General features: G+C 44.8%; 1 protein-coding gene and 1 long non-coding RNA gene across 2 annotated transcripts in view; one reads left to right on the top strand and one right to left on the bottom strand.

Moving 5' to 3' along the window:
* Positions 1-3,638: 3,638 nt before the first annotated feature.
* On the top strand, positions 3,639-7,226 carry LOC138369004 (uncharacterized). Its single transcript, XR_011229707.1, has 2 exons — positions 3,639-3,757; positions 3,844-7,226. It is a non-coding gene; the product is annotated as an uncharacterized lncRNA (long non-coding RNA).
* Positions 7,227-9,330: 2,104 nt separating this feature from the next.
* The window catches only part of LOC123756696 (solute carrier family 7 member 14), a 115,493-nt gene continuing 103,355 nt past the window's right edge, over positions 9,331-21,468 (bottom strand). The window contains exons 8-15 of the mRNA XM_045739940.2: positions 20,038-20,162; positions 18,663-18,817; positions 18,001-18,141; positions 15,654-15,817; positions 15,196-15,296; positions 13,892-14,048; positions 12,914-13,041; positions 9,331-11,340 (exon numbers count right to left, since the gene is read on the bottom strand). Of these exons, the coding sequence (XP_045595896.1) occupies positions 11,024-11,340; positions 12,914-13,041; positions 13,892-14,048; positions 15,196-15,296; positions 15,654-15,817; positions 18,001-18,141; positions 18,663-18,817; positions 20,038-20,162 (1,288 nt within the window). The 3' untranslated portion in view covers positions 9,331-11,023. The remainder of the gene's footprint in view (positions 11,341-12,913; positions 13,042-13,891; positions 14,049-15,195; positions 15,297-15,653; positions 15,818-18,000; positions 18,142-18,662; positions 18,818-20,037; positions 20,163-21,468) is intronic.

Raw genomic sequence — 21,468 nt, 5'->3', positions numbered from 1 at the left:
ATCAACCTTGGCTCTATTACAACCTTGGCTCTATAGCAACCTTGGCTCTATAGCAACCTTGGCTCTATTACAACCTTGGCTCTATAGCAACCTTGGCTCTATAACAACCTTGGCTCTATAGCAACCTTGGCTCTATAACAACCTTGGCTCTATAGCAACCTTGGCTCTATAGCAACCTTGGCTCTATAGCAACCTTGGCTCTATAACAACCTTGGCTCTATAGCAACCTTGGCTCTATAGCAACCTTGGCTCTATAACAACCTTGGCTCTATAGCAACCTTGGCTCTATAACAACCTTGGCTCTATAGCAACCTTGGCTCTATAGCAACCTTGGCTCTATAGCAACCTTGGCTCTATAGCAACCTTGGCTCTATAACAACCTTGGCTCTATAGCAACCTTGGCTCTATAGCAACCTTGGCTCTATAACAACCTTGGCTCTATAACAACCTTGGTCAATATGATCAGTAAACTCGCAAGGGTTAGGCTGTTGCCCACAGCGGCCCGCAGGTCAGTATATCCATAACAATACTGATCATCTGTCATATCCTTCAGGAACTTGCGTGAACAGACGTATGTTTGTACATTATCTGAGTAAATGTACTCAGAGGAATGTACTCAGCGGAATGTACTCAGGACCATTCAGCGTCAAGCTTGAATGGTTCCCAAGCCAGGTATAAACAGAGTTCTCGGATGTACATAAGCATGTAACACAATATTTATCATAGAAACGTGGCGACGTGGCCGTGTAGTCATTCAGCACACATTATGTTTACATATCTGTTAGGTTTGTTTCTCAATAAAAAAAGATTTAAATTCTGTTCCTTTACTACAAGGTGGGGAAAGTGCGTGTACAGTTACTCTCGTAGCGTGTGTACATCTATTACCCAGAGTGTATGATGGCCAGGATCAACACAGAGGGAGGTCACACTCAGGACACGCCCACCTCACTGAGGACACGCCCACCTCACTGAGGACACGCCTACCTCACTGAGGACACGCCCACCTCACTTAGAACACACCCAGGAAGGTGCGCGCGTCGCTCTCTGCTTCACGGTCGAAGTTAATCCTTAATTCCTTTTGTTTGTCCGTGTTTGAGTATCACTCTAGAGGACATCAAGACACAACACAGTCTTCAATGGTAACATTTGGAAGGAATTATGGTTGAGAAGATGGTATGAGTATGGGGAAGGCTCAGTTGGTGAGTGTTACTGTAATTAACCTCGTAGAAGAGCAGATCTTTAATGAGAGAGCCGTTGGCTAACTGATACCAACAGGGTCCACAGACCCACTGGCTCTCAAACGTCAAGAGGTAGAGGCTCACAGACCTACAGAGACCAGGCAAAGGGCGTTAGAGGCCGAGAGAGAATTATAACTGGGAGTAACACAACCAGTTGAGCTAGGGTCGAGGACGGTGGTGGCGAGAGTGGTGGGAGAGGAGCCGCATAATGAGAACAAAACTTGTAATCTTGGTAAAAAATATTGTATCCAACTTTTTTTGAACTGGAATCAAATAATTTTGTCCCCTACTTAAAGAAACTAGCTAATAGCATAGTTGGGTGAAGACCAGGTGGGCTGCTTATCTCCAGTGACGACTGGTTGGGGAGGCCCCAATGAATATTTGATTCCCTGCTCATGAAAGATAACTTCGATGATGACTACACAAGGAGTGTATCGTGCAGGGATAAAAACTCATCCCTGAAGTATATCATCAAAGTATAGACGAACTTCTCTCATGTTTGCAAACAAATGTGGCAATGTATCTTAGGACAAGGTGGTCAAGCTGCATATTTTGAGGTGACCAAGATGGACGAGGTCAATAGACTCGCCCATAAAGTGCCTTTAAGGCCCTTTAACCCTTGAAGTGCGGCTTACGTCTATATGAGGGCTCTCGTGAGGTCGTATTGTTTACGTCAGTTGCGATATACATTACAGATATCTGTGTGAATTACATTACAGATATCTGTGTGAATTACATTACAGATATCTGTGTGAATTAAATTACAGATATCTGTGTGAATTACATTACAGATATCTGTGTGAATTACATTACAGATATCTGTGTGAATTACATTACAGATATCTGTGTGAATTACACTGCAGTTACCCGTGATATTTAGGTTCTCATAAGTCCCTATAATTGCCAAGATTTGACATTTTTGGCATTATTACAAAATAGTGAGATAAACCTTTTTATTATGCATGAAAGTAAATATTAAAAAATATGTGAGTGTAACATCATCAGTCACTAATATATTTATGCAAAATAATTAACTTTGTGCCTAGTTTTTATGTTCTTTTTAGTCTATTATATTTATTTACGATTTACATTTATTCCTATAAGCAAAACAAATGAAAATGTGGACCAATTTCAGGACTGATGTCAATGTTAGAATTTACATAGCATGATTAAGTTATTTACATCAAAGGATATACAAAACATGAACAAAATCTAAAAGTATCCATATTTTTTTTCACCATCTATTTCCAGTGTGTGACAGAACTCCATATTCCTCAACCAAGGGGGAAATAAAACAAGGTTTTAACAATGGACTCAACTTTATTGAAAACACCAGAGATGCTGCCGACATAAACTGGTCAACGGGAGACGAAAATCTATAAACGCGTTCTAGTCGAAGAAATATCACATAAGAGCGAGGGAGGCTGCACTTTCCCCCGTCTATCATCTCCCTGTTACATGATGCTTCACCGTCATACGGTGTTCTCCCTACCTATGTACCCCGTCACGGCTGACAGATGATAACCCCGTCATCACTTGTTAGCGACGGGCGCCCTGTACATGTGACTCCTCAAGTCTGATTCACAGGTTATACTTCTTGCGTGTTTGACAACACAAATATATATATATGACTTTACATACGTGTTGAAAAATACCAATGTGTGTGTCAGTTATTACATGTCCAATAAGACATGTGGGATGAGCAGACCGTATGATGGCTGGAACAAGGGGAGGGGGGTGAGATAAGTAAAAAGAGTGATTTTTTTTCCTACATGTGCAACCCTCACCAGGCTGAGAACAACAACAACATCAACATCAACAACAACAACAACATACTTGTCACTACAGCTACATGCAAAATATTTCTGACGGTGAATCAAGGTGAGAATATCAGTTGGAATGTTAACAGGGACGTGGTGGTGGGATCAAGATCAGTACCGTTATTGAGACAATATGATACATCTCAGAGGGATAGAGTTGCTTAGGCTATTTCTGCCCTCCAATGTGGTGGGATGGGAGCGTTGGGGGGACAGGCTTATCTCGTGGACTGGTGGCAGGGTTATATCAGTGTAGGGGAACACGGTGCTTGTAGGGTCATTATATTATATATATATATATTATATATATATATATATATATATATATATATATATATATAATATATATATATATATAATATATATATATATATTATATATATATGTAATATATATTATATATATGTGAGGCACTAAATTCTTTTTGGACTTATATGAATGGAGATATGTTCGTCTCTGACTGCTAGAGTGCTGGAAAAATGATCATTAGGGCCAAAGTCAAGTGTCAAGTTACTTGTCGTTCTGTACAATCCGTCCTTGACTCATTCACACACAAGACGCGCCAAATGAACACCTTCGGCTTCATCGACACTAAACAACAGCAAAACAAGCTATGTCCAATTCATTCAAGGATAGGTGCTGAGGGCTGGTCACCTCAGGTCAGCGTAGAGGGGACACGCAGCTGAGGGCTGGTCACCTCAGGTCAGCGTAGAGGGGACACGCAGCTGAGGGCTGGTCACCTCAGGTCAGCGTAGAGGGGACACGCAGCTGAGGGCTGGTCACCTCAGGTCAGCGTAGAGGGGACACGCAGCGAAATGTTTATACGGGACAAAAATAAACACTTTCTCCTCGTCAGTGAAAGCCTAAAGTTATCTCTCGCCCTCACACGAGTCCACTTGACACACGACTACAGCAGCGTTGTGTGACGAGCTGTGTTATGTCCCCTGGAGCCAGGTAGTGGTCAACACCAGGTGGTCACCCTAGTAGTGGGGTGGGGACACTCGCAGACGGAGTGCCAGAGGCTGCTGTCTGCAGTGCCAGGCCTTACTATAACTTAGACAAGGCCTGGCAGTGGTTGTCGTCTTATACACATAAACAGTGTCAGTGATGATGATGCTCAACACTGGCCAGAGTGATGATACGTAGATCACAGCCTCTCAGTTATTCATATATATAATAATTTACAAAAAATTGCTAAATTTCCCAAAATTACGGGAAATATGTATATGGTGTTAGATTATGATGGTCTAATCTGCTTCAGGGAATTGAATTTGAAATGTTTAATATATAATATGTTAGATCATAGTGTTACATGGTTCCATATTAACAAGTTGGTTGGTGAACTGCAGGAGACTGGCGCAAGATTGAACCTCCAACACCAGGCGGTGGGGGGAAGAGGCTGGTGTGGGGTGCAGGAGTGGGTGAGACAGGTGTAGGGGGTGCAGGAGTGGGTGAGACAGGTGTAGGGGTGCAGGAGTGGGTGAGACAGGTGTAGGGGGTGCAGGAGTGGATGAGACAGGTGTAGGGGTGCAGGAGTGGGTGAGACAGGTGTAGGGGGTGCAGGAGTGGGTGAGACAGGTGTAGGGGGTGCAGGAGTGGGTGAGACAGGTGTAGGGGGTGCAGGAGTGGGTGAGACAGGTGTAGGAGTGGGTGAGACAGGTGTGGGTGAAGGCATTTTTGGTAAGTGATAATTCAGTAGAACGGAAGCTTCTTATGGTCCTCTTGGAAGTGAAGCCTTTTGGAATGGTTCCATTTTGTTTTAGTATTCACATAAGAAGTTGTATTTTGGAAGATCGGTTTTCTATGACGTGTGGCTGGGGACGTGTGGCTGTCAGCTGAGGTCTCTCGGTGAATCAGTTTGATTTCCTAATTTCTCTTATTGAATATCGACATTATCTTATCCCCGTGTTGTCTGTTTCCTTATGACTGTTGCTCGTGCATCCGCTGGCCAGTGTGCTGGGTTCCTATCCCTCTCCTCTCCCTAAACACCCTCTCTGCCCTCCGTCTATCCCTACCCTCTCCATGTATTGCTCTATCTTCTTTATTCCATTCTTACTCCTGTTATTCTCTAGACAAAGGCTGGAGACATTCTCCAGTCATATACTTCACCAAAATCTATTCCTTAAAGTCATCAACCAGCTTGGTGCTGTTTTGTTTGTAAATACCAGCCTAATTGACCAATTTTTTTTCCTTGACGTATTTGATTAAAACTTTATATATACTTGCATCAAGTCTCCCCCCCCCGTCCCTCGCGTCTTGCGTGTGTGTGTACGCGTGCAGTGAGACAGCTTCAATTCTCCTTCCTAACCCTATTTTATTTTGTGCTGATCTAGGTGAGGGGAGCCATGCCAGGCCTGCATAATCACTGAAGGCGTTCCTACCGATTGATGTTATTCTGTTACTTTGAGCCTCTGGGTCAGGTTGGGGTTATGTCTACTCTTAGATTTTTCTTCTGCTTCGTGAATTCTTTCTTTCCATGCTGTGCCGCTCATGAGATCTTTCAGCGTCTCTACCTACACTTAAAATTATGTCCTTGCCAAAACGATGAGCAGCAGTAACTGGGGTGAGGTGGTGAGGGAGGTGGCCAATAGGAGCTGAGGTGGGGTGCGAGGGAGGTGGGCAGCAGTTTCTTGGGTGGGGAGGTGAGGGAGGTGGGCCAATAGGAGCTGGGGTTGTTGAAGGTGGGCAGCCATAACAAGGATGGCAGCGGGACACAGGATGAGGTGTCCAGCTACTCACACTAACACAACACACGAGGCCACACACGCACACTGACGGACATCAAAACACTTCCACGCTTAAAACAAAAGAAACTCGACACAGAACATTTAAAGCCAACATTGTTTTCTGTTGATAATGTTTAGGCACTATGTTTACTGACGTTGAGATGTCGTCTATATTATGACCAGTTTTCCTTCAGTGGAGTTCGTAGTCTACTTCAACCTTCACTACTCCACTTTGTCACCAGATTCATGGTCTCTATAACAACGACCAACATATAAAAGTTTCGATCATACTTAAATAGATTTAAAAGTAAAAAAAGAATAATATTTCGTGGGTGAATTGTTGTACCATATGTTCTTTTTTCACGTGCTCTTCTCCCTCCCTCATCTCTCTCTCTCTCTCTCTCTCTCTCTCTCTCTCTCTCTCTCTCTCTCTCTCTCTCTCTCTCTCTCTCTCTCTCTCTCTCTCTCTCTCTCTCTCTTCCTCCCCCCCCCAGTTCGGCTTGACCATACAGTGCATATATTCTGTAACATCAAGGGTTCTGCAATCTTCATTTCATCTTCTCAATGATCTCTCTCCGCTTTCACCCATCCTAGCTGAGCATGTCCCCTCCTTCTCCCTGTCTTCTGTGGGGAAAACTGACTTGTGAGATTTATATATTTATTAATTTACTAGCTGTACCCGGCCACGCGTTGCTGTGGCTCAGCAACACATGCGCATTGCCGAGCCGCAGTAACCCTCCCCTGTCCACCCGTTATCCCCACCATTCCTTCCTCCCCCGTCCCCTCGTCCTCCCCAACATTCCCCACTCCGTCATCCGATGCGTTCCCAAATGATCTGATGTTCCCATCACTGAAAAATAAGAACTGCTAAAAAACGAAATGAAAAAAATGAAAAAATACTAAAATAAACAATACTCACGAAATGAACGGTATGGTAAACAACACAGCTCAATTCCAACGCAATGTCACAAAATAATTAAATCAAAATGAAAATATATCGAAATCTATGAAAATTCAATTTATCAATGCAGTCAGAAACATTGAAATGGAATCGTAACATATTTAGTATAGCATGTGTAGCGTTTACGTGCAACAGATGACGCTGTTTAAAAAAAAATCGTTTTTGCCTGTCACAGGTGTGGCATCTATACAGTAGGTATATAAAAACACGCGCGTATTCAAATGGAATGGGGTATCAAAATTTCAAAGCAATCTTTGAAGAACTATCAGAGATTACATTGTATGTTGTTCTTACGTCCAACAGATGGCTCTGTTAAAAAAAAAATACATTTTTTGTCACAGGAGAGGCATGTATATAGTAGATATATATAAAAACACGTGTGTATTCGAATGCAACGTTGTGTCAAAATTTCAAAGCAATTGGTAAAGAGGTTTCGGAGATTTCCCTTACATGAAAACTCACATGAAAAACATAGTTTTTAAAAGACATGCTTTTACCTGTTACAGACGTGACATCTATATTGTAGGTATATAAAACACTCTCGTATGGGAATGGAACATTGTCTCAAAATTTCGAAGTAATCGGTGAAGAACTTTCGGAGAATTAGCGATTTTGAACAAACGAACATTTACATTTTTATTTATATAGATATTAATTTATATAGTAATTTATTTGTTACATTAATTTGTTTTGATAACGTACTGTATGATATTTAAAGTGGACTGTATGATTTAAAATTTCCACAATCGCTTCCTACACGTTCAGTGGGTTTATTATTCATATATATAGTCTATCAATATAAATTATTGATTAGTAAGCAATAACTACAGAAAAAGGCTACATATGTTAGTAACCAAAATTAAATACAGCTTATCTGTATGGTGAATTTTGACCTAAACAACCAGTTGTGAACACGGGTGAACACGCCAACCGCTACTCCTCATGGGTGAGACTGCCTCACCACACGACACTGGTGGTACCTGGTAGCTACAGGTAATTCTTCTCCCACTTCAATTTCACCTGTCAAAGGACACACACAATAATAGTAGAAACCTAATATGACAGCTATATCAGGGAAGATATAGAATTTATTTGATAAAATTTAAATAATAATTACCCTGTTGGGTGGCTCGTCTCGTGTCCTAACCGCATTATCCTAAATCCAATATTACTGGTCAATAATAAGCTAGATAGAATAGGAATCAGAAAAAGATACTTCAATTACCATAGACGATGAATGTGTTGATGAATGGGTGCAATTTTATATCCTATAACACTACGTTGAAGGGGATTAATTGTTGAGCTGTTCTGCCCCAGCAAGACTTGTTATGTTAAAATTTAATAGCGACTACTGGCTGGCCTCCCATCCACCGACTCATCAAGCGCCTCGACTAGATGTCGTCAAGAAGTGGAAACAGGTCCTACATTTAATCTGTTTTAGTACTCATTATTAAGTTGGTTCAAGGGAAATGTTTTTATGATGTTTACAGTCCCGAGACTGTTGTATTAAGAATGATTCCCATTATTAGGTGGTGAATTTAATGGCGACATATGGCAATGATATCCCCAAGTTTTCTTCAGAGTAAATTTCTACTGGAGCTACATTTTCTGTGAGATAATTTGTTATTACAAAACTATTATCTGTGTATTGTATTAAATGTTAGTAAATGGTGTCTGTTTTTCCGACATCTTCTCTACACGTGTCCTCTACCTCACGCCTCGGCCTCGGCACCCGTCCACACCTCATTATCCGTCCACGTCACCCGTCCTCGTCACCCGTCCACGCCTCGTCACCCGTTCAATTCATTAGAATGAATGAGACTGCTGCAATAACTTCCTAACTGGCGTGAAATAAGAATTCCTCATAATGCGGCCTGCACCCTGTCCCAGCTCCCTGAGCCTCGTCCCAGCCCTTGAGCCTCGTCCCAGCCTCCTGAGCCTCGTCCCAGCCCCCTGAGCCTCGTCTCAGCCCCCCGAGCCTCGTCCCAGCCCCCCGAGCCTCGTTCCAGCCCCCTGAGCCTCGTTCCAGCCCCCCAAGCCTCGTCCCAGCCCCCCGAGCCTCGACCCAGTCCCCTGAGCCTCGTCCCAGCCCCCTGAGTCTCGTCCCAGCCCCCCTGAGCCTCGTCCCAGCCCCCTGAGCCTTGTCCCAGCCCCCTGAGCCTCGACCCAGTCTCACGCACACACCCTCGCTCATAAGATTGGTAACCTCCCTATTACAGTACACTGTTTCGAGTAGAGGCTTTGGTCTTATTGGCAATGTGAGTAATCCTATCATATCACTACTCATATTTTCGAACATCCACACACACACACACACACACTCTCACACACACACACACACTCTCACACACACACACACACACTCACACACACACACACACACAAATTAGGAAACATGTAAAAAATATATAATTCAAGGAAAACCCGACTTGTTAGGCAAATCGGCACTGCATACTACACCAAGTATAGTGCGTTCAGACTATTAGGTACAACATATGTCATATATATATATATATATATATATATATATATATATATATATATATATATATATATATATATATATATATATATATAATAAAATCGCGACTCTCCTCTCCAAGTGAAACAAAAATTAATCAGGACTCATGATTCATGTTGTCTTTAGTTTATACTTTCACTGATGGAAATAGTCAAAGCAATAAAGCTCGAACCCACTCATAACAATGAATAAATATCAGGGAGACACGCTTGACTTTTAAACACACACTCGGCAGCCCGGACCACGGGTCAGGCGCCCTCGGGAGCCTCCAGTGTAATAGTCCAGTGTAACAGTGGACTAAACAGTGTAATAGTCCAGTGTAATAGTGGACTAAACAGCCAGGAAGGTGATCCAGCGTTCTCACTCGCGCTGTTCTCCTGATAAGGTCCTCGTTACCATACACACACAATGAGGACCTTTGATACAAATGCAGTTTAGGCATTGATCAACAAATACCTATTTTGACCAGAAAGTTTTCACAAGTCATTTCCAACAAAATCTTAAATACATTATGATATATTTGTATGCACACACACATGCACACACAGTCCATGGAGACAATTGTTGTGGTCAAGAGTGTGTGTAATAAATGAGTAATATTGGTGACTAGAGATGAGTAAGTCGGGCAGTGTGATGAGGTGAGGCCAGACGGAAGGTCTCGCCCCTCACACACTCCTCCTATAAGCACTACAACCTACGCTAGCGGTAACTACTGAACGACGAGGTTACAAGGCTGCGCCAGGTCTTATCTATATCTTAATAAACTACATTTTTTTGTAGCCCTTTGTCAAGTCACATATCAACTTACACACGAGACGATAACATTAATGTTTAAAAGGTCACTGGAGTAACGACAGCGTGCGGTGAAGACGGCACACTTCACCGTTCACAGCGGGCACGCCTGCACCCTCACTGTTCTCTGCTTCTTGTAACAATTTACCTTAAGTACGTGTCGTAACTGACTCAATTAGGGGTTTGAAGAAATGTTTAAGACAGCCTTCAACACAGACTTGAACAATGACTCCGGTAATGTATTTCACGAATCGCGGACGGTTCAGGAACCAATATTATTCTTAAGACCAGGGACCCACCTTACAACTTTATTAAAATTTTTGTTTTGTTTGAGCTGACTAATTGACGCTAAACTCATGGTTGTGGCCTCGGGCTGCAGAACTGAGCCCAGCTGAGGCCAGAGGAGGTGCTGCAGCTAGTCGCAGTGAGAACCGCATCAGCGAACCCCGAGACAAACGCCACCAGCTCTACTTCCACCATAAAACCCACATTACATAGCCGGGATGAGCAGTACATAGCCGTGATGAGACACTTTATAAATATGATATGCCAGAATTTCTCGTATCATTGACTAAGTACGCAAAGCCGAGCTATGGCAGTGTTAGTATGACCTTCATATAGAAATTCCCCTTAATGAACATCACATTACCCGCTCACTACATAGCAGGGATGTGACCCAACCGCGTCGTTGTCTCGTGTAAGGCCAACTCCGCTGTGGTCGTGTCTCAAAGACCTGTAGAGAAATTTTATGCAATAAAACCTGATCAGATTCCTTTAATCGTTATAAAACGTTAAGTTAATCACAAAATTTATACTCATTGAAACCTATATCTTAGTTGTGCAGGAAGTGGAATTATGGGAGTGTTGGAGAGCATGGCTTGGCCTTCCTGGGAGTGAGGCGCACCCTCGTGCACCCTCACCGTACGCTGTCTAACTCACTTACACAAAACAACAACTACAACCATGAATTAACGGAATGGATTGTTTGGATTGCTTGATATATATATTTGCTTGCTTATGGGCGGGGGCTGTTGATGCTGAGTGATGGTTGCTGGCCGGCTGGAAGGGGGCCCGCCAGGAATGGTGGCTACCGGCGAGGTTAAGAAATCTGCGGTGGGCACTACGGGTTGGTTGGGAGCGGCGAGGGTGGGCTCAGTGGGCGGACTGACGGTGTTGATGGCCGGCTGGGCGGACGGGTTGGACGTGACGTGGAGCTCTATCTCGCCCTCGTCCTCTGTCCCCACAGTGCTCTTCTTGATGCCGTAGGTGAAGTAGATGATGAAGCCTGTGGGGGGTGGCAGCGCTGGGTCAGTGGTGGCGAGTCTCACACACACACACACACACACACACACACACACACACACACACACACACACACACACACACACACACACACACAGGTCTCAGGAATCTGTACACCTGTTGATTGCCGGTTGAGAGGCGGGACCAAAGAGCCAGAGCTCAACCCCCGCAAACACAACTAGGTGAGTACACACACACACATGCACACACGTACACGCACACACACAGATACACATACAAGGATAAATTAAGAGAAACTTAATTGACGACTTAAATACAGGAAGTTATTAAAGAACTGGAAAAGTGCAAATAGGAAATAGAAGAAACATATGATGACCAAACCACACACCACAAAATGAGGAGACGACGACGTTTCGGTCCGTCCTGGACCATTATCAAGTAGATTATGATGGGAGCGAGGGAGGCACGGGCATAAAGTAAGGCAAGAGAGAGGCGAGAAACAGGTAAGAGGAGGTAATTTCTAGAAGTAAGAACAAGTAGAAAGGCCCTGCTTCTCATTGTCCTAACTGCATTGTCCCTCTTACGGTCGTGCATATTCTTGTTGAATGTTCTGACTTTCAGGACGAGCGTGTGTCTTGCTTCCCGACCGTCCCTCGCGCTCACTTGCCCCTCGACAGAATTCTTTGTAAATCGGATAATTTTGATATCGTTCGCCTAATGCGTTTCTGTTCTCATATTGGCATCCTTAGTGATATTTAGCGTCCTCTGATTAATCCGCAGATTTAATGGTGCTACGTAGCTTTAACGGCTTGGTGCCTTCTTTTGATAATTACTTACTTACTTCCCCAAAGTATTGAAGAGGACAAGACGACTAGGAAATAGAGTAGACACCAGCAGCAATGAAAACAGGAGGAGAAGCAAGAACCAGATTACTACGAAGAGTGTCAGTTTGTCGAAAGGCGAGCTTTATGTCCAGAGGACGAAGGGTATTAGTGTGATTTTTGAGTTCAGATACGAAGGGAAGACAGGGCAGAGGACTAATATTGTGAAACAGGTTTAGGATGAAAGACGTTTCGTTCAGATCGAGAATAGGCACAGTTGATAAAATGTAAGGGGTAACCAATACTAGAGAAAGATTTTTAAATAAAGGAAATTTCAGAATCAAGAAACTGAGGGTCGCTGATGCGTAGAGCGCGGAGTAAGAGAGAGACGAGGACACTTTTTCTTAACAGAAGGAGGATGGTAGGAAAAGAGGTGAATGTACACACACATTTGAGTGTCTACCACAGACCCACTATGCATGGGTCTGTGGTAGACAGAGAAACAGAACCCGGACACAGAGCTGTGGACACGAACATCAAGAAAAGGAAGGCGGGAATTAGATTCCCATTCAACTTTGAAATGTATAGGAGCCAGATTGTTAAGAGAGGAGAGGAAAGGCTGGAAAAGACTAAGGTCATGCCAGTGGCAGGTGTGGCAGCAGTGTGCCAGGGGTGGGTGTGGTGTAGCAGGTGTGGCAGCACAGTGTGCCAGGGGTGGGTGTGGTGTGGCAGGTGTGGCAGCATAAAGCAATAACCTGGAGATCATCATCTTACCGATGGTCATCCACAGGATGAAGCGGACGAGGGTGAGGATGGAAAGCTTGAAGATGAGGTAGACGTTGATGATGATGGCGACGGCTGGCACCCACGGCAACCCCGGGGCCATGAACGGCAACGCCTTCCTGCAACACACACACCAACATCAACTTTACCTTCCTGCAACACACACACCAACATTACCTTCTTTCCAAAGACATTTGGCTCGTAGTGATACCAGCCACAGGAGACACAGCAGCTCTCATCTCCTGTACCGTCCTCGCCCTGGTGGTGAGGCCGGGTGAGTACCCTTCTCCTGTACCGTCCCCACCGGTACAGGTGGCGAGAACGGTACAGGTTCACGTTAATGTGATTTCTCTGTGAATTGAAACTGGAAGTGTCAGAGATAGAATTTCTGGACGACAGATCAACCCGTATTCAGACCAAGTCCATTACATCCAGCGATCGACCCCCATAGACGCATACATCAATGTTAACATGCTGTTAATTTAAAATAGGATCTTTTTCAAATATTAGTTAAATTTTTTATATATATTAATAAACTGTGCATATTTAGGCACTGATTAGGTTAGATGTTTAGGTTCTGTTGGGGATTATTTGTATTTGTAGTACGTGGGTGACAAACTATCCTCGACTCAAGTCCATTACATCCAGCGGTCGTCCCCACAGACGCATTCATCAATTTTAACATGCTGTTCGTTCAAAACAGGAACTTTCTCAAATATAAATTAATATTGTAATTAGCATATTGTGCATACATAGGCATAGGTTAGGTTAGGTGTTTAGGTTCTGTTGGCGATTATTTGTGTTTGTAGTACGCGGGTGAAGAATTTATAGCGTTGTGGCTCGAACAAAAGTCGTCAGTGAAGCCACTTGTTCCGAAAGTGTTCGGACGTCATCAGTTGCGAGTCGTGTGTAAACCGTTAAATCAATGTGGTGAGGAATGCAGCTGTTAAACACACGATAACATAATACCTGTTCTGTGGCTTGCGTGAGATGAGGAGGAGGATGACCACGATGCCCATGAAAAACAGGAGGCTGAAGAAGGAGGCGGCGGGGGAGTGGCCCTCCAGTTCCCCCAGGCTACACACCAGCAGGATGTCCAGGATGAGCACATTGACGTACAGCAACCCTGTCGAGGCAACACATACACTCTCACCCGCCTGCAAGTCACATATCGCCTTAATATACTCTTCTACTCTCCTTGGCTTCTTCCTTCCTTCTTCCTCTACGCGTCTAGAAGGATTTTCTCAGCACGTTGCTGAAACTTCTCACCATTTCTGTTTTTGTGGCTACATTACTTCTACTAATTTGTCGCCTATCGCTTAAGAACATAAGAATGAAGGTAACTGCAGAAGGCCTATTGATCCATACGAGGCAGCTCCTATATGTATCCATTCAATCTCATTCATATATATATATGTCCACCCTAAGCTTGAAATCATCAAGGAATCCTACTGATCACTGTGTATTACTACTAATAATTATGGCCCCCAGTACGTCTTCAGACGTTATATTCATCTTTCACATGAGTTTCCAAGAACATCTTCGAAACTCATGTGTGAACAAAACCTTACATCGCTGGAAGGGAGAAGGAACAGGGTAGACGTGATCCACACATACAAAATACTCTAGGGAAATGAGAGGAATGACAAGCAAAGTATCAGTAATAAGGATGGGACACGAACTTGAGAACAAGGGGCATAACAACGTTACGGAATTAAGCTACACTTAAAGTAAAGGAAGGAACTTTAGCGTCAGTTATAACTGACTGGAGAGAACTAGGGAGTGAAGGCAGACTTCATACATGGATTTAAATGTAGATTTTATAGAAACCAAATTACTCAGTAACTTCCACACTATATCATTTATAATTATGAGGAGAAAGGCAAGAGCTGAAGCTCAAAACACAGTATCCAGTACATCATAGTACAGGAGAATGTGTATTCAAATGTTTGGGTTGGTGACGGTGTGGGGTGTAGGGTCCGTCCCAACACCTCTTCGTTCCTGCCCTTAAACACAATCAGGAAAATAACAATGTAGCAGGAAAGCACCCACTCGAATGCTTCCCATTAACAAGAAAACCCCCAGAGATGAATGAATCCACTATACAAACCTGCTTTGCCTATAGTCAAGAGTATAGCTAGACAATTGACCTGATAAAAGAAACTGATCAACACTGAAATCCTCTCTCTGTCTCTGTCTCTCTCTCTTTCTGTCTCTCTCACTCTCCCTCTCGTTCTCCTTACATAGTGTCGTCGACCTTCCCTGTAACATACCTACGAGCTTCATGACTTGTCTGCCGGTGTCCTCGGTGCAGGGGCCCTCCTCCACCCACGGAAACAGCGTCGGGAACGTCTGCTGGACCAGCTCCACATACCTGCCAGCAGACACAACACGTCTGAGTGTACCGTCCTCACCCCCAGACACAACACTTATACTAGCGTGAAGGACACATTTCTCTCGTTATTAAAGGATGTTAGCTGAATGTGTCATAGCAGAGATGTTTTATTCATCGAAATGCACTGCTTATTTATGTTCTAATTTAAAAGATAATTGTATTATGCTGGCATGTACCAGGCACAAATGTTCAGACTATCATGCACCAGGTACAGGTGTCTAGACTATCATGCACCAGGCACAGGTGTCTAGACTATCATGTAACAGGTACAGATGTCCTGACTAACACATACACCTGGTACCAGTTACCTGGGCAAGGCTGGGCGTGGATACTAACCTGTCGTACCACTTGGCTGGGCCGGTGGAGGCGGGCACGGCGCCGTAGTACTTGTTCTCACACTTGTCGCTCACCATGTAGTCGTCCTCCCGCCGCCACGACTCGCCGCTCCCTTCCTCGGTGTTGCCGGTGTCGTCGGAGTCGGGTGACGACCGCATCACGCGCTAAGGGGCGACACCTTTTCCTTAACTATCACTCATCTTTGTCCCTCATTTACGCTACGAGTCAGCCTCGTGCTTGTACACACGTGCTACGACATGCGCGTGTGGCTTGAGACGTGCCCAGGCCAGGCGGCGCAGGGAATGCTTCCTGATGATCCCTAGTGTCTCAAATGTGATAACTTACGGGAGGTGGCTGGTCAGTCTACTAGATAACATTTATGGGGACACACCCTACTACCCTCAGCCCCCAGCTGCCCTCAGACCCCAGCTTCCCTCAGCCCCCAGCTGCCCTCAGCTCCCAGCTGCCCTCAGCCCCCAGCTGCCCTCAGCCCCCAGCTGCCCTCAGCCCCCAGCTGCCCTCAACCCCCAGCTTCTCTTAGCCCCACACTTCTCTCAGTCCCAGCTGTCCTAAGACCAAATATTAGTGAGGTGGGTCCCAAGAGTTAGAGTGTATACCATGTGGACACCGGAAACTAAACACATAGGTTACTGCACACACCCACGCGCGTGCACACACAGCCCTAAACTTGTATACCATGCAGGGTGATGGAGCCCCCTCCATCAAGAAGATGGACCTCCGAAACAAGAAGATCGCGGGAAAAAGCCCGGCAGCACATTTGGAGAGAAGGGACTTTGTAACACGTCACCAGCATGGGTTCAGAGATGGCAAGCCGTGCCTCACAGGTTTAACAATTCTATGACCAAGCAACAACCATTGAGCAAGAAAGGGAAGGTTGGGCAGACTGGATTTTCTTGGACTGTCAGAAAAGCGTTTGACAGTCCCCCGTAAGAGACTGTTGCATGCGTTGGAGGAAACAGGGTCGAGTAAGAGGTAGGGTGCTCCAATGGATAAGGGAGTACCTAAACAACAGGAAGCAAAGAGTTTTTGTGAGGGGTAAGACCTTAGAATGGCGTGATGTCACCAGCGGAGTCCCACAGGGTTCTGTACTCGGACCTATCTTGTTTCTGATATATGCGAATGATCTTCCAGACTCATTCCTCTCAATGTTTGTTGATGATGTTAAAATTATGAGAGGGATTAAGACAGAGGAGGACAGCAAGAGGCAACAGGATGACCTGGAGAGACTGCAAGAATGGTCCAAAAAATTGCTACTAGAGTTTAACTCGATTAAGTGCTCGAGTTAAATCGAAATCTTTCAGGAATTAGGACAAGAGAAAGATCTTGGGGTTGATATCACACCAGACCTGTCCCGTGAAGTTCACATCAAAAGGATTACATTAGCGGCGTATGCAACTCTGTCGAACATAAGAACTACCTTCAGGAATTTGTGTAAGGAATCGTTCAACCCTTTTAAACCTCGTATGTCAGACCAATACTTGAATATGCGGCTCCAGCGTGGAGTCTACATCTAGACAAGCGAAGTTAGAAAAGATTCAGAGGTATGCCACCAGGTTAGTCCCCGAGCTGAGAGGTATGAGCTACTAGGAAAGATTGCTGGAACTAAACACGCCACTGGACGACAGAAGGGTTAGGAGAAACATGATCACTACTTATAAAATTATCAGGGAAATTGACAGGGTAGATAAAGATAAACCGTTTCGCATAGATGGTATGCAAAAAAGGGGGACACAGTTGAAAACTTAGGACGCAAATGAGCCACAGTCCCTGTAGTTCATTTGGTTACTAAGTTAGAAAGAACTTTTTCAGTGTCAGAGTAGTTAACAGATGGAATGCAATAGGAAGTGATGTAGTGGAGGCTGACTCCATACACAGTCTCAAATGTAGATGTGATAGAGCCCAGTAGGCTCAGGAATCTGTACACCAGTTGATTGACAGTTGAGAGGCGGGACCAAAGAGCCAGAGCTTAACCCCCGCAAGCACAACTAGGTGGGCGCATACCCACACTAGATAAAACAATACTGTTCACACCATGGGAGAGTGGAACGAGAGTGGCCATAGATGGAAACTTGTGAAACAAATGAGGCGCACAGACGCCAGAAAGAACTTGTCCAGCGCCAGAGTTGTCAACAAGTGCAACAGGTCAAGCGCACAATATCATAGACGTTAACATCCTACAAAACTGTCAATCCAATCATAACGCAAAACATGAGAACCGAGTCTTTGCATAAATTTAGGACCATACTGAAGGCGGAGCTACGAGCCGAACATATTCATCTAGGTGAGTCCACCTGAGTACCAACACTTCCTCACAGAGTATAGTCACCTTGACGGTAATCTTCTGGTCGAGGGGAAGACCGGAGGGGGTGATACGGCCGCCGTTCTGCTGCAGCGCCGCCGTCAGGTGCTGGGGAGTGACGGCCTTGGTCGCCCCGGCCCGCACCCCGAGGCCCGTCCTCATCTCCGCCTGAGGACGAACACGGCTCTTACTCCCACTTGTCCAAGCTGCACACATCACGCACTTGTAATTTACAATTACAAATTCATATATATTGTATTTACTATTCTAAAATGAACCGAACACCAGGTAAACAATTGCAATATTTGGCTCTATGAAAGGTTTATATATTTTGTTTATCATATATATTGTTTAGGGCCCGAAAGGCGATTAGTTTTTTTATTTACTTTAATTTTGTTACTTTTCTGGTTATAAATGTTACCTCAGGTGAGAGATGCAGGTGAGAGAGGGTGAGAGACAAGATAACACACGGAGTGTAACACTAATTATAATGTTAAGACATTGGCGAGTGAATCATGTTCTTCCCAGGAGACAGGACCCGCCTCTCACCCCTACACCTGCCTCTCACCCCTACACCTGCCTCTCACCCCTACACCTGCCTCTCACTCCCACACCTGCCTCTCACCCCTACACATGCCTCTCACTCCTACACCCCACACCTACCCCCGCCTGGGAGTATGGATACTTACATTAGTGAGAGTGCGTGTGGGAGAGCCTGGGAGCGGAGTGCCACCCAGAGGAGTGCGGATACTCTCCGGCAGCATCTCCAGGAGTGTAGTTGAGTGTGGTTGATACCGTAAGATTAACACACATGTCGACACCAGGGTGTAGGCCAGCAGCGTCCCTGTAAGATACACAGTGTAGCCAGCAGCGTCCCTGTAAGATACACAGTGTAGCCAGCAGCGTCCCTGTAAGATACACAGTGTAGCCAGCAGCGTCCCTGTAAGATACACAGTGTAGCCAGCAGCGTCCCTGTAAGATACACAGTGTAGCCAGCAGCGTCCCTGTAAGATACACAGTGTAGCCAGCAGCGTCCCTGTAAGATACACAGTGTAGCCAGTGTATCCATCATAGATGGATTGATGTTACTGTGCGCTGCCGGGCGTATGTTTTGTTATTGTTAATGAGACGTCCAAGGAATTAGCAGCGAGGGAGGATTAAATGAAAATGCCTGAGTGATGTTACAGTTCGTTTCTAGAATTATATACTGAAAAATATGTGCCCTGTGGGTCTTGGCTTTAGAGACTTTAACAGAGGCTCAGTAATGATCTCTGCTTTTGGAAACTTTTTTTTCCTTTTATATAAAAGGGGTGACGCCGAGGAAAATAAGACTCGGGTCCCTACCAAAGCAAAAAACACACACACACACACACACACACACACACTCTAAAGATGACCTTGGAGGCCATCTTTAAAAAATAAAGATGACCTCCAAGGTTTATAGGCAAACATAGGTAGGAATATAGCATACACCGCGGACTGTATTTCACTTCTTAGTGTAGACGAAGTTCCTTCATTAGTTCTGGACTGTGTTTAAAAAGTAAAATATACTTGCTGGCAGGTTAGTAAGCATTTCTGATGGTCATTGCAGAGTTTGATATGCCTGAAGCCCAACACGAAACCAAACAAAGAATCTGAATTTGTCTTTGTCTGGTAGTCTTTGTCTAACAATATTACGTAACAATGAATAAGTAATAATGTTAGTGGCTGTGATCGAGGGTGTGTAATATAAGCACCAGAGCGTGAGACAGGCTGTGCACCAGGAGGCACATATGCGCTGCTGGGTCTCACATATGAGCTGCTGGGTCTACTAGTAAGAATAAGCGCGACACTTCGGTGAATATTTAATTGTTATTAACTTATTTCATGACGGAACTTTGCACAACAGCTTCACTTGTTAAAGTCACACCTACGAGACACTGAAACAGAAAATGTTAAACGTGGCAGTGATAGAGGAGGAGGACAGAATATTAAAGGGTTGTTGGAGACATGAGAGAGAGACGTAGGAAAATAGATGAGCGGGGGACGTGTGAGACAAATGAGAAGGACGTGATAGATGCTTACCTATGGACATCATCTCAACGAGGACGGTGAGGGAGATGAACATGGCAGCGAAGGCGGCGCCCAGACCGAAGACGACAGTGGCCATCGCGGGCGTCCCGGTCACCCCCCACACGTCCGCCAGACTCCTGCAGCAGGGACACCACCGTCACTCCTCCTGTCTCACACCCACTCTGTTACACCTCCACCCCACAACCACCAGACAAGACAACCACCAGACAAGACAACCACTGGACAAGACAACCACCAGACAAGACAACCACCAGACAAGACAACCACTGGACAAGACAACCACCAGACAAGACAACCACCAGACAAGACAACCACTGGACAAGACAACCACCAGACAAGACAACCACCAGACAAGACAACCACTGGACAAGACAACCACCAGACAAGACAACCATTTGATAAAACAATCACCACAAATAGAACTTGGTACACTCTAGAAAATTGTCTAAAAAATGGCTATTAGAATTTATCCCAGCTAAGTGCAAAGTTATAAAAAGAGGAGCAGGAGGGAGAAGCGGAGACAGATTCTAGCATCAGAAGAGGGAAAAGACTTGGGAGTTGACAGGAGCTCAAACTCTAGTGCCAGTAGCACACATTAACATAATGACGTCAGCATGTGCCGTACTGGCAGACAGTTATGTAGCCTTCGAAAACTTGGGCATAGGAGCCTTGCTAGACCCAATACACAACGACCGTGAGACCAACTCTTGAGTGTGCAGCACAGACATGGAACCCTCACTTGAATAATAACAAATCAAAACTAGAAAAATGTCCAAAGATATGCATCAAGGCTCGTTCCTGAACGGAAGGGCTTGAACTATGAGGTAAGAGAGGAAAATGACCTCAATACGCTGGAGGATAGGAGGAAAATTTGGGGGAACATGTTAATGACATACAAGATTTTATGTGTAATTGAAGAAGTTGACAAATGAAGCATTGTTTAAAACATGGAACAGCAGAACAAGGAGGCACAGACGAGAGCTTGAGACACAGACGAGTCATTAGAGATGTTAGACAAACTTGTCCAGTGTTAAGAGCCGTCAATAAGGGGAACAGGTTAGGCGAAGAAACCATTGATGCCAACACAATACACACATGTGAAATGAGTCATTATACTAACCTATACATGTTCGGATGGTGGAGCTAGGAACAGAACTCGTCCCTGCAGGAACATCTAGGTGAACACACACACACATTGGGGCCGGTGGCTGAGTGGACAGCACGCTGTACGCGTGATCCTGTGGTCCCGGGTTCGATTCCCGGCGCCGGCGAGAATCAATGGGCAGAGTTTCTTTCACCCTGATGTTACCTGTTACCTAGCAGTAAATAGGTACCTGGGAGTTAGACAGCTGTTACGGCCTACTTCCTGGTGTGTGTGTGTGTGTGTATGTGTGTGGAAAAAAATTAGTTAGTAGTTAGTAA

This window comes from Procambarus clarkii, chromosome 26 (genome assembly GCF_040958095.1).
Source record: "Procambarus clarkii isolate CNS0578487 chromosome 26, FALCON_Pclarkii_2.0, whole genome shotgun sequence".
NCBI classification, from domain to species: Eukaryota; Metazoa; Arthropoda; class Malacostraca; order Decapoda; family Cambaridae; genus Procambarus; species Procambarus clarkii.
The sequence above is the reverse complement of the archived record's forward strand: the minus strand, read 5'-3'. Positions and strand labels throughout refer to the sequence as shown.